The following is a 13,146-nucleotide window of genomic DNA, read 5'->3' as shown; positions in this document are numbered from 1 at the left end:
CCCCCCCCACCCAGGCTGCTGACCCAGGAGGTGCCTCCCCCGCCCAGGCTGCTGACCCAGGAGGTGCCTCCTCAGACAGGTGGTGATGGCCAGAGACCTGGCAGGAGTGTCCAGGCTAGCGTTTGTGCAGGCCAGGTGGTCCAGGCTTAACGGCCATCGGGATGCCCACTTCGGCTGCTGAACAGCTGCCCCACACCTCGCTCTGCCATCTGCCCCGAGCCCCTTCCCTCCACCCGTTCCCTCCACGTTCAGATCCTGTGTGGCCAGATCCTGTGTGACAGTCAGCAGATGAAGCCAATCGGGCAGCTGTTTGCAGAGCAAGGGACTGAAGCCTTGCTTGGCTGGGTCCCCTGGGCCTAAGCCTCTCCTGGGACGTGATCACAGGATTCAAGAATGTGCTGTTTCAGTCTCCAGTGCCCTCACGATGAGAGCGACAGTGACGGTGGCGCCAGTCCCGCTGCCCCAGTAGACCACCTGGGAGGGTGCAGAGTGACCCACCCTTGCCTAGAGGAGCTGGCGGCTGAGCAGGGCCCCTCCCCTGGGCCTCACCCCTGCCCCATCACCCTAGGTAGTGGAGGGGGTGGATGGGGGAGCTCCAGAAAAGGGCTGACCGGGATTCTTTACAGAATAATGGATGGCCCACACTCTGGGGACCGTGCTTAGTTACTGTTAAGTTAGGGGGAGTCACAGGGTTGATGGACCGTAGTCCTGACGGAGCCCGGAGTTGAGCAGGTCTCCACGCTCAGCTTGTCTAGCCCTGGCCCACCAGGGAGGCGGTGGGCCATGTGCCGGTCTGGGGTGGGCTAAAAGAGTGCCCCCCCGCAAATTCATGTCCACTCAGAACCTCAGAAGGTGACCTTATTTGGAGATAGGAACTTTGCAGATGTAAGTAAGACTCGAGATGAGATCATCCTGGTTCAGGGTGGGCCCTAAGTCCAAGGACACATGTCCTTATGAGAGACAGAAGAGGAGGGAACACAGACACAGGGGAGGGGCCACGTGAAGACAGAGGCAGAGACTGGATGATGCAGCCACAAGTTAAGGAGCACCTGGGGCCACCAGGAGCTGGAAGAGGCAGGAAGGGTCTTTCCCCGGAGCCGTGGTGGGAGCTCGGCCCTGCCGACACCTTGATTTAGGCCCCCTGCCTCTATGAGAGAATAAATTTCTCTTGCTCTAACCCACGCAGTTTTGGGGACTTTGCTGTGGCATCATCAGCTTCCTCTCCACGTGACTTGCTGAACTCCGTGGCCCTGAGGGGGCGGGGGGGTGGGCCTGGCTGCTCTGTAATGGGGCCAGGGTGCCCCAGCACTGGGATGACCCGTGAAGGTCTGAACTCAGTTCTCTAGGAAGCCTCAAAAGCCACACCCACCCCACCTCTACTGCCATGATCAGCCCCCCGGGGACACTGTGTGGCCACCACCCTTGGCCTCTTCCAAGGGCTCAGACCACACACACAGTGCACAGCTCCACAGGGTCGAGGCTGTTGGAGAGGCAGTGGGGGAGGGGCACAAGGTGCATCACACCCACTCTGCGGATGGGAAGACTGACTCAGCAGAAGGACCGGCCCAGCCAGGGCCTCACAGACAGCTGGGGACAGCGCTGGCAGGAGAATCCCGGCTGCTGACCGCTTTAGAGGCCTTTCCTGGGGCTGCCCTGTCCCTGACGGGCCCTCGCACTGCCCATCTGCTCTCCCCGCCCCTGACAATCTCCTTCTCCTCAGTTCATGGCTTCCAGGTTCATGGCTTCACCCCAGTCCAAAACCCCCAACATGCTGACCCTCTTCCATCCTCATCCCCCTGAACAGGCCCAGGCCCCTTCACCAGCCTCCTTATTGTCATGCCTCCTGTCTCCCCGGGGGCCCAATCCTGCTAGCCTCCATTTCCCTTATGCATTTTCATCACCTGTCAATTGGCAGGACCCCCCTCCCGCACAGCCCCTGCTGCCACCGAGTCCCCAAGTGTAAAATGGGGACAGTGAGACCGTCCTCCCAGGGGTGTGGGAAAGCCCCTGCTCAAGACCTAAGCCACTGCAGAGGCTCAAAGGGGGGTGGGGGGGGGCTAGTTCAATTGAGAGTTCAGACACACCTCCTCCTCCAGGGAGCCCTCCTGGTGCCTCCATGAAAGTGAATCTCTCCTTCCTCTGCCCTCCCAGACCCAGATCACTGTTTGCCTGTGCCTAGAGAATGGGGCCTACGTGCTGTCTGTGAGCTCCTTAGAGACAAAGGCTGTCACTCATTTCTTCACTCATCTGTTCATCTGACAATAATTTAATAACCACCTGCTGCATGGCAACCTCCGCATCTACAGGATGAAGTCAAACCCTGGGCCTGGCGTTCAAGGCCCATTCTGGGCCTGTCCCTGCTTACTTCTCAGGCCCTGTGTCACCACCCCTCGTGCTCCCGCCAGCCGGAACCATCTGCAGTACCCCTGCCCCACCCCTCCCCCACTGCTCCCCCACCCCTCCACCCCTCCCACACCTCGCAAGTGCCAGCTCCTTCTGCCTCTGCTCTTCTCAGCTCCGGTACGTGGACACCACTGCCTCCCGGAAGCTACTGCTACCCCTTCCTCAGGTCCCTGGGCTCTCACTGTTTCTGGGTGCAGCCCCTGCTCCCCTCATGTGGCCCCAGTTGGAGCTGTGGGAGCTCCCGCGGCCAAGGCTATGTCTCACACCTCCCTGACCCTGCACCCATCATAACACCTGGTACACAGAAGGGGCAGCGAGAGTGAATGAGCTCAGCTCTGGGCCCTGGGGCAGAGGGCATCTTCAACTCTTTGCCTGGAAAGGCAAGTCGTGCCTAGCCTGCAGAGCACCTCAGGCCCTGGCGCCCTGGGTGCAGCCCCCCGGGCTGGAGAGCCAGACCCAGAGGCGTTCCACTTGGCTGGCTACCCTATCTCGGGCCATCTTGCCGCCATGGCGGCCGCCCCTCCCAGCCCAGTATCTGGGGCCCTCATCTCCCAGGGGCGGGGCTGGACTCGCCCTGAGTTCTTCCCCAGTGCGTCCCCGGCTTGAATGTCCTCGGTTATCACCCACCACTCTGCGGCCCGCACCACGCATGAAGCTGGCTGCCCAAGAGCCCCCAGCTCAGTTTCTGCCCTTCCGTTCCTGCTTCCTAGGAACACCCCTTCCTCCAGTCTCTCACAGCAATTTGAGCCAAAGGCCGCCTCCTCCGGGAAGCCTTTCCTCGTATATTGGCAAGACCCCTCTAGGAGCAGGGCAGGGACATGGACTGTGGCCCAGGGACCTCCCCTCACCCTTGGGTCCCAGGCCAGGCCCGGCTCCCACCTTGTGGGCAAACAGGATCCCTGTCTCACCCCTACCGTCCGCCAGCTGGGGGCCGCGGGCATCACTTCACTCTCAGCCTCAGTTTTCAAAGCTCTGTAATGGGAACAGTAAGGCCCACCTCTTCGGGCTGCTGGGACGGACAGTAGTGACGGCTTGTGCTCAGCGCTCCCCACCCCGCTCTCTCAGGGTTCAGTTCACCAACTCCCTCCGCTAGGAGAGGGGCCCAAAGCTCAGAGAGGTCCACACCGTCCCTGTGTAACGCGGCCATAACGCCTGACCCAGGCCTGCCCGCCCCGCGCCGCCACGCCCACTGCTCGCCCCGCCCACTGCTCGCCCCGCCCCGCCCAGTGCCCGCCCTACCTTCCTGCCCGCCTCATTGTTGTGCAGGTTCATGAGGCGCCTCGCGTTCTTCTTGATCTCGCGGGCGTCCACGAAGCGCCGGGAGAAGTCGATGCCGTAGCGCACGTCGGCGGAGCAGCCGCCCCACTTCCAGCCCTCGGCCTGGTTGTAGTAACCCTGCTTCTCGCGGTCGCACCCGCAGTTGCTCAGGTTGCCCTGGCTGCAGGCGGCGGTGACGGCGTGAGCCACGCCGGCGGCGGTGATGGCGTACGTGAAGGCGGCCTCACGGCTCCCTGCGGGGAGGGGACGGGTGCGGACGGTGAAGCCCCGCAGGTCCCGGCCCGGTGGGCTCAGGGGACCCAGTGCCGGGCCCTGGTCCTGCTGCCGGCCGGCTGTGTGACTCTGGGCTCAGCCCTTAGCCTCTCTGAGCTTCTCACTCAGCGAAGCGGGGCCGACAGAACCCACCTTTGAGGGCTGTGGTGAGGACGGTATACAGTGGGCACTCGATGCATGCCACGGCCCTGCCACCAGCATGGAAGACACTTCTCTTCCTGTCCCGAAAGCCTGGGCTGGAGAGGCCCAACTTCCCTGCGAGACAGCAGTGGGGGGCGGGCCTGGGAGGGGATGTTGGGGGGCTGTGCCTCTGTCAGCCTCCCAGCGCTGCTCTTCACGAACCAGCCACTTGTGCTGATCCCTTTGGGGGGCACCCACCCCACCAGCCAGGAGCCAGACAGAATCGCCCCAGCTCAGAGCGGCGCCAGAGCCCTTCGTTGCCGTCTGTCTCTCTCCCTCTCTCTAACCACCCACTGTCACCCCATCACCAGGCCCTGGCCTCCTGAATCTCCCTTCTCCGACACCCCTGCCTGCTTCAGGGGTCTCTGAACTGCCACACTCGGGTGCCGGTCCTCCCGACCTCCCTCACCCGCCACCCTCCAGGCAGGTGCAAAGTGCAGCTCCGCACCCCCCCCCCCCGAATGCTTGTAGAAGTCTTTGAAAAATACAAACATTCAACATCGTCCCTTCTCTCTAAAAATATGGTTCTTACAGAATAAAGATGTTTCTCAGACATGAAAATAGGTAAGCATAATTTTAGGAGTTCAGAAGTTAAATGGGAATGAAATCTAGGAAGCTGGGCTCATCAGAGCTTTAGGGAGAAGTGTCTAGCTTAAGACCTCTGACAAGAAATGACTAGACACTGGCAGGAGAAATGGCTCTTACTTAGCTCATCTTAGCAGAAGCTCTACACGTGTGGAATATAAATATCAAGGATCTTCATAAAGATGCATGTTTGTTAGCTCTTCATCATGTTGACTCATTTTCTTCCCTAACCCTTCTGACTCCTACCAAAAATCCCATAACCAAATTCCAGGGTATCCATATCCTTTCAGACAAGTTTTCTCTTTGTCTGACTACTTATAGAATTATTTATCTAACCCACCCCCCCCCCCCCCCCCAACACACACACTTTCCCTCCCTCTCCTCTGCCTGAGCTGAGGAGGGAAGGCCTGCCGTCCAAGCCTGAAGTCCATATCCAGCTGGACCCCCCAGCCCCCTCTCCCCGTCCGCCACCCGGAACGACCCAAATCTGGTACTGCTCACATGCTCCTGGACGGTTTCTGGTCTTTTCGGTGTTATTTCCTTCCCCTTCATGCCCAAATTTTAACAACTTTACAAGGCCAGTTCCAATGCCTCCTCCTCCTCCAAGCAGCCTTCCCAGACCACCAGCCAGAAGGGAGCCCGGGCTGCCTGATCTCCCTCAGTGGCAGCTCTGACGCTCTCACTGCTCTCGACACTGTCCACCTGGTTAGCCCTACCACTGGGACTTGCCAGCTCCACACGGGTCAAAGTCCCCTCAGATGAGCGGGTCCAGCTCTCATTCTTTATTTTCCACAGCCCCCAGCCTGTGCATCCTGCCATCCTGGCCCCAGTCTCTTGAGCCCCTCTCACCTTGCCCACGAGCACAGAGGCTCCCTGCGGGCCACGGCCGGGTCTGTGTGGTCCCCAGCACCTGCCACTATGGGTACAGAGCTCAGTGATGTCGACTGGACCAAACCCAAGCTCTGCTGAGCGGGAATCGCACTGCCCTCAGCAATGGCAGGGTGTGGCCACTGGAAACCCACGACCCCGTCTTTGCACAAGCCCTGTGTTTGTGCCCCGCGAGCACCAGCTCTGTGTGCTTGGTGCTGTCCCTGTTGTTGGGGGCTGGCGTCATCCCCCCAGGCTGAGAGAGGGCGGAGGGTCAAGTTAGACCCATTCCATAAACATCCATTGAGCACCAACTGCATGCCCAGCCCTGTGCTGGGCACTGACTATGTGCTCTGGGGTCCACCTCCTCACCCATCAACCAGCTGAGGGGGGCTCACCTAGATGGGATCCCTGTTCCCCTGGGGGGCTTACCCTCAGGGAGGTCCCTGTCCCCAGGGTGGGCTTCATCCTCAGTGAGTTCCTCTACCCTGGGGGTCTCACCCTCGGTGGGGTCCCTGTTCCCCGTGGGGCTCACTTATCTGGGGTCCCTGTTCCCGGGGTTTCTCCCACTCAGGATGAGGACCAGGGTGAGACCTTCTGGTCTCCGGGACCCAGGGCAGAGGAGGCTTTGGTTGGCCTCTGCTGTCTCGGAGGGGCCATAGCTTCCTGGAAACTTCCATCCTCTGAGAAGAGCTGATGGAAGGTGGTGTCGGGCATCCCTTCCTCCCCAGAAAGATCAGGGGATCTTTGCAAAGGACACAGGGCGGCACTGCCCTCCCAGGGCCTTGCTGGACATCCAGCCCCTCCTCCTGGGTGGGCCCTTCCTGCCCACACTTCCCACCTCCCGCGTGGGGACCGCTCTGTTGCCACCACTCTGCTGCCACCGCTCTGTAAGAAGCCTCTCTCAGCACAGTGAGTGGCTCCCGGAGGATCACCGAGGAGCCCTGGTCCCTGCACCGTCCAGGCCACCCGCCGGGAGCGCCAGACAGACACAGGGACAGGGAGAGGATGGTGCGAAGTGGGTTACTGAACTCCTCGCTGTTGGTTCGGTGTCACCCAAGCCCAGCAGGGCCTGCGACAAGCTTGCGCATGGGCGGGGGAGCAGCGGTGAACTCGTGAGGGGATTCCAGGAGAGGAGGGGACCACGGTGCTCTGCGAGGAGGGCCACAGGGAACCATGGAAACTCCAAGAATGCCCTGACCTGCCTCTCTAAGGGAGGGCAGGGGGTGGAGTCAGGGAAGGCTTCCTGCAGGAGGTAACATCTTAAAATAAATCTTACCAAGAAGTATGAGTTAACTCCCCATGAGTGCGTGAGAGTGTGTGTACGTGATGTGTGTGACTGAGTACATGGTGTCTGAGTATGTGAGCGTGTGAGCGTATAGTTGTGTGGTGTGTGGGTGGTAGGTGCGCACTCCTGGTGCACACAGAGCAGGTGCAGAGGTGTGAAACGGCTTTCTGTTGCTTGCGCAAGTCTGAGATCAAGAGCAATAAGAAAACAGGTGGCCGAGGTCCCAGGGACCCAGCTTGTGGGTGGCCAGAGATGTCCCATGAGGCAGCGGGCACTTTCTGTGCAGGTGCTGGGGCAAGAGGCTGTAGGATGTGGATCTTGGAGCTCACTCTGGCTACACAAGGGGTGGGGTCCTGGAACTGTTTCGAAAGTGGATCAGCAGAGCTGCGCTTCTCTCCTCCTCACGCCATCGCTCACCTGCTGTCACAGCACCAGCGCCCCTCTAACCCTTAGCACGTGTTCTCATCGCGCTGTCCCGACAATCGTGCGAGGACGCTGAGGCACACAGAAGTTGTGAGACTAGCTGTTAGGGGCTGAAGCCGGACTCAAACCCAGGCAGTGGAATCAAAGCCCAGCGAGGCAGACGGAGGGACTCGGGGCCTGGGGCGCAGGTCACCGGAGGCCATCCTGCCCCCAGCTTGGCCCCTGTGCAGCTCAGTGACCTTGGGCAGGAGGAGGCAGGAGAAGAGGTGTGCACAGCCCCCTTGCAGAGGAGATGCTGCACTTGGACCATCTGTGGACCCCAGGCGTGCGGTGGCGGTGGGGCGCTAGCGGCAGGGGAACGCTGGCGGCAGGGGAAGGCTGGCAGGGAGCTCTGGGGAGGTACAGCTTGTCTCAGAGTGGGCGTGTCACAAGCTAGGCACCCAGCAAGGGGTTAGAAATCTCCACCAGTTGTGTGATCACACCAAGAGGCCGGGCGAACGGCGTTAAAAGTGCCACAACCAAGCCCTGCCCAGGCGAGCACGGTGCAGTGTGCCCTCGGAAGCCCTGCCCAGGCGAGCACGGTGCAGTGTGCCCTCGGAAGCCCTGCCCAGGCGAGCACGGTGCAGTGTGCCCTCGGAAGCCCTGCCCATGACCCTCTTCCTCCCCAAAAGCTCTCCCTCTCCATCAGCAGCCAGATGGGGGACTCCCACGTCCTCCAACCTGACGCCCCCAAGCAGGCCAGCAGGCGCCCAGGTCAGGCCTGTGTGTTTGGAGGGCATTTCAAAGAACCCTCCCTCCCAGGCTTTCTGCTCCCGCCTGGTTTCTGCCCTGCTCAGCTCAGACCCGGTTACTCATCAGTTACTCACCGGGCTGCCGCTCCCACTAATTCCTTTTTTATTTGCTTTTAATGAGCCAAACCCTCTCATCTCAACATGGAGACAAGGGGGAGGCAAGCAGTGAGAGAGCTGCAGTCTAGGGAGAACCGAGGACGATGAGGTGGGGTCCTGGATGGAGGGGTTCCCACGTGCCCGCACCCTGCACATGCATCTTATTTAATGCTCACGACAGCCCCGTGGTCCCATTTCACAGACGTGGATGCAGACTCAGAGGGCTTCGTTACTGGCCCCAGGTCACAGTGTGCCTGACATGGAGGGAATGAGACAGCCCCTCCCCCGATCACCACATGGGCCGGCTTGGAATCCCTGGCGTGTCGCCTGCACGTCCTCCAGGGTGAGACAGAGCCAGTGTGTAGATTTAGAAAGAAGTCCCTTGGGCCTCCCTGGTGGCGCAGTGGTTGAGAGTCCGCCTGCCGATGCACGGGACACAGGTTCGTGCCCCGGTCCGGGAAGATCCCACATGCCGCAGGGCGGCTGGGCCCGTGAGCCATGGCCGCTGAGCCTGCGCGTCCGGAGCCTGTGCTCCGCAACGGGAGACGCCACAGCAGTGAGAGGCCGGCGTACCGCAAAAAAAAAAAAGAGAAAGAAGCCCCTTGAACCCGTGCGCCTTGGCCAGCAAACATCGATGGCTCCCCAAGCCTCAGAGATGCCCTCAAGCCCAGCCGTCCCACCCACCACACCATCAAGCCCCACCTGGCCAAGCGCGGCAGCCGGCACACACCACTGCTCTGGAACAGGAGTAGCCTGGCTCCCTGCTGCCCGCGCTGGGGGACGCTGGCCCCCTCCTTGCTGGGAACCCTGCCTGCGCGCCCATGTGCCTGCAGCACACCCAGGCTCTGGACGCACCTGGGAGGCCCCCTGCTCCCGGAAGCCCCATTGGGGTGAGGGCCCTCCTCTGGGCTCCTGCCAGGTGCCCGCGGGCTGCAGGGGTGGTGGGTAGGATCCATGTCTGATTCTTCCAGGTACGCCCACCCTGCAGCATTATTCCCTGGGTCTTCATGTGAGCAGGGCTGGGGCTGCACGCACTACATTCATCACCTTTTTTTTGTTTGTTTTTTTGCGGTACGCGGGCCTCTCACTGTTGTGGCCTCTCCCGTTGCGGAGCACAGGCTCCGGACGCGCAGGCTCAGCGGCCATGGCTCACGGGCCCAGCCGCTCCACGGCATGTGGGATCTTCCCGGACCGGGGCACGAACCCGCGTTCCCTGCATCGGCACGCGGACACTCAACCACTGCGCCACCAGGGAAGCCCCATCACCTCCTTTTATCTCCACGACCACCCACGGAATAGATCCTCTTGATGAGACCCATCTCGCAGGTGGGGACACTGAGCCTCAAAGGCAGGAAGTGATTTGCTCCAGGCAGTAGCATTAATGGCCACCTGAGCACAGCGGCTGCTCCAGATCTGTCTGGTGATGAGGGTGGGGAGTTGGGTGAAGGCAGCGAGGGTCGTCTGTTTGGGGCCAGCAGCTGTCCTGGGGGCACGCTTCAGACTTGGGAGGCCCGGGGACCCCTCTTGGGATCCAGGGCCACCCCAGTGTGGATCTGTACCCTCAGGCACCAGAGCCAGCAACAGGGCCCTGCAGTCTGCGTCTGGCACCTGGCAGGTCAAGGTGGGCAGCTCTGGGCTCCATTCGCCATGCGGGGCCCCGGCCCGAGGTTTCGGGAAAGCAGAGAGGGAGGTACGGGGAGACTCAGGGAGGGGCAGGCAAGAAAGCCTTGGACTTGCATTCTCACACCTGCTGTGCGGCCCCAGGAAAGTCACAAACCCTCTCTGAGCCTGTGTCCCCATTCACCCTACGGCCCCAGGAGCAGCTCTAGAGCAAACAGGACAAATGGGCATCACCCTCAGCATCACCAAATACTGAGCGGGCCAGGGAAGCCCAGGTACAGTGCAGGGCCCCCAGGACAGGCCCAGGCCCCTCTCTGTGCTGCCCACAGCCTCCTCCCAGTCCGCCTGCCCAGCTGCCGCCTCCACGCCTATTCTGGATGAATCCACAACAGCCAAGCCCTCAGAGACCACTGCCCCATGGGTAAACTGAGGCGCTGGCCACTCAGGGGCCAGCCAGCTCTGCTCTCTCTTTGCTCTTGGTTATTCAAACTTAACCGCACCCCCACTGCCCCGCTCCATGCCTGCCAGACCTGACTCCCACGGAAAGAGGGTCTTCCTGGGTCAGTAGGGCCTAGCCCACCCGGCTGTCCCCTCCTCACCCTGACCCCAATGAGGACGCTGGAGACCAGGCAGATCTTTGTGAGCAGTTACTGGAGGGGACAAATGTGGCTCCTGGGTCATGCGAGGGCCTGGGCAGAACAGAGGTCCCCTCACCCTCCCAGGGCAGAGCTGGGGGCTGTGCCCACCCTCCCCAGGCCCCAGGGACACACACCCTCCTCAGTGTCCCCTCAAAGCCACCCGCCACTTCCTAGCATCCCTAGGGGCCTGGCACACTATCTTTAGAAAGCCACAAAAAGCCCTAATTGAGCTCATAATGACCCGATTAACTGCAGGCCTGGGGAGGCAAGGTGAGAAAAGCACTTGCATCCCTCTGAGAAGGGGAGCTGGGGATCTGGCACCTAGAGGCTGGGAGGGCCTCAGGGACCATCCAGTGCTAGCTACTCAGTGCAACTCCTCAGACAAGGAGTCTGAGGCCCAGAGAAGGGCAGCATGCTGCCCAAGGTCACACAGTGGCTCAGGAAGTCAGGGAGCCCAGAACTGACATTCCGGAATGACTGAGGTGAGGTCAAAGCCCCAGAGAAGGGGCTCAGAGTCTGAGACCTCGAGTTCAAGTCCAGACTCTAAAATTGGCCAGTTGGGTGACCTTGGACCAATCAAGGGGCCTTTCTATGTCTCGATGTCCCCACTTTGCAAAATAAGGATAACTGCTCTGATATGGCCAAGTCACCACGTCAGGGGATCCACGCATGGTCCCGGGAGGGCAGGCCTGGCCCCAGCACACAGAGGGTCGCTGACCCCAGCTTCATGCCCACACGTGTGGGACACACCACACATGGGCTCTCCGTGGGTGTACACAGGTTTAGGCATCCATGCATGTGTACCTCTGCATGTGTCCCCATGCCCATATCCCTGGGCATATGCCTGGACTTACGTTTGCACAAATGCAGTTCCTATAAGTGTGAGCAAGTGTGTGCTCCCGTGTGTGTTCCTGTGCTCGTGGCCAACACGGCTCAGATCTGTCAAACCCTGCCTCTCTGCCAACCTGTACTTGCCCCTCTTTGAAAAAACACAGCATTTTCTACAATTCAGTAATAAAAAGGCAAACAACCCAGTTTAAAATGGGCAAAGGATCCGAATAGACATTTCTCCAAAGAAAGTATAAAAATGTCCATTAGGGCTTCCTTGGTGGCGCAGTGGTTGAGAGTGCGCCTGCCGATGCGGGGGACATGGGTTCATGCCCCGGTCCGGGAAGATCCCACATGCCGCGGAGCGGCTGGGCTGTGGGCCGTTGGCCACTGAGCCTATGTGTCCGAAGCCCGTGCTCCGCAATGGGACAGGCCACAACGGTGAGAGGCTGCGTACCCCAAAAAAAAAAAAAAAAAAAAAAAAAAAAAAGTCCATTAAGCACAAAAAAAGATGCTCAACGTCATTAGCCATCAAGGAAATGCAGATCAAAGCCACGATGAGACAGCACTTCACACCCACTAGGATGGCTAAAATAAAAAGAGAGACACTAACAAGTGCTGACGAGGATGTGGAGAAATCAGAACCTTCATGCACCACTGGTGGGAATGGAAAAAGGTGCAGCCGCTATGGAAACCATTTGGAGGTTCCTCAAAATGTTAAATACAGAGTTACTATTAATATTTAACCCAGCAATTCCTCTCCTAGCTATGTACCCAAGAGAAATGAACACACGTCCACATGACAACTTGTATGTGAATACTCATAGCACCATGATTCACGATAGCCAAAAGGAGGAAACAACCCAAATATCCATCAGCGGATGAATGGATAAAGAAATTGTGGTCTCTCCACACAATGAAACACTCTTCAGCCATATAAAGGAACGAAGTGCTGACACAGGCTACGACATGGATGAACCTTGAAAACATGATGCTCAGTGAAAGATGCCAGACACAAAAGCCACATGGTGTATGATTCCATTGATATGAAATGTCCAGAATAGGTAAATCCACAGAGGTAGGAAGCAGATGAGTGTTGCCAAGGGCGAGGGGGATTGGAGGATGATTGCTAAGGGTTTCTTTTTGGAGTGATGAAAATGTTCTAAAATTGACTATGGTGATGGTTGCACAACCTATGACTACACTAAAAACCAGTGAATAGTACACTTTAAATGCTTGAATTGTACTGTATATGAGTTATATCTCAATAAAGCTGTTCTAAAAACATACAGCATCTGATGGTTTTAGGGGATTGCATACAACCTGTCCTACTCGATTTAAACTCTCACAGGGGCCCCACCTCACAGTGAGGATGCTTGGCTCAAAGGAGGCGGGTGACTGGCCCAAGGTCTCATGGCAGGCTGACCACAGAGCTGGGATCTGACCCAGGACCCCAGGGTCCATGCTCAGACCACTCCCCCCGCACCCACCAGAACAGGGAAACCATACAGTCTGTCTCCCCCCTCAATGACCAGGCCTGAGACCCAGGCTTGCATGTGTCATGCCCGGGCACCCTACTCCATCTCTCACCCTTCCCTCCCTCACTCCTCTGCTACCATCCCAGCACAAGCATGGCCTGCCCTCCTGGCCAATCCCAGGGCCCCAGGGAGGAGACCCTCAGCCCCTACCCATCCCCAAGCCCACGGCCAAGCATACAGCGGGACAAGACCAACACATCACAGCCCAGGGGACTAGCAGGCTTGGGAGGGGTTCACAGGGAGTGCAGGCAGAGGGCCTCGGTCAGAACCACGGACAGGACAGCAGGGCGGGTGGCTGTAGGGAGGGACTTGGGTGGAGGATGCCCAGTGCGGGCCCC

The 13,146-nt window shown here is 59.4% G+C and overlaps 1 protein-coding gene across 2 annotated transcripts in view; it reads right to left on the bottom strand.

The window, feature by feature from the left end:
• The window catches only part of WNT7B (Wnt family member 7B), a 52,025-nt gene that overhangs the window by 2,694 nt on the left and 36,185 nt on the right, over positions 1 to 13,146 (bottom strand). For both annotated transcript variants that reach the window (XM_007453908.1, XM_007453907.1), the window contains exon 3: positions 3,643 to 3,914. In XM_007453908.1, the coding sequence (XP_007453970.1) occupies positions 3,643 to 3,914 (272 nt within the window). The remainder of the gene's footprint in view (positions 1 to 3,642; positions 3,915 to 13,146) is intronic.

The sequence above is a fragment of the Lipotes vexillifer genome, unplaced genomic scaffold, assembly GCF_000442215.2.
Source record: "Lipotes vexillifer unplaced genomic scaffold, Lipotes_vexillifer_v1.1 scaffold382, whole genome shotgun sequence".
NCBI classification, from domain to species: domain Eukaryota; kingdom Metazoa; phylum Chordata; class Mammalia; order Artiodactyla; family Lipotidae; genus Lipotes; species Lipotes vexillifer.
Note: the sequence above shows the minus strand (reverse complement) of the source record. Positions and strands in the feature narration are given on the sequence as shown.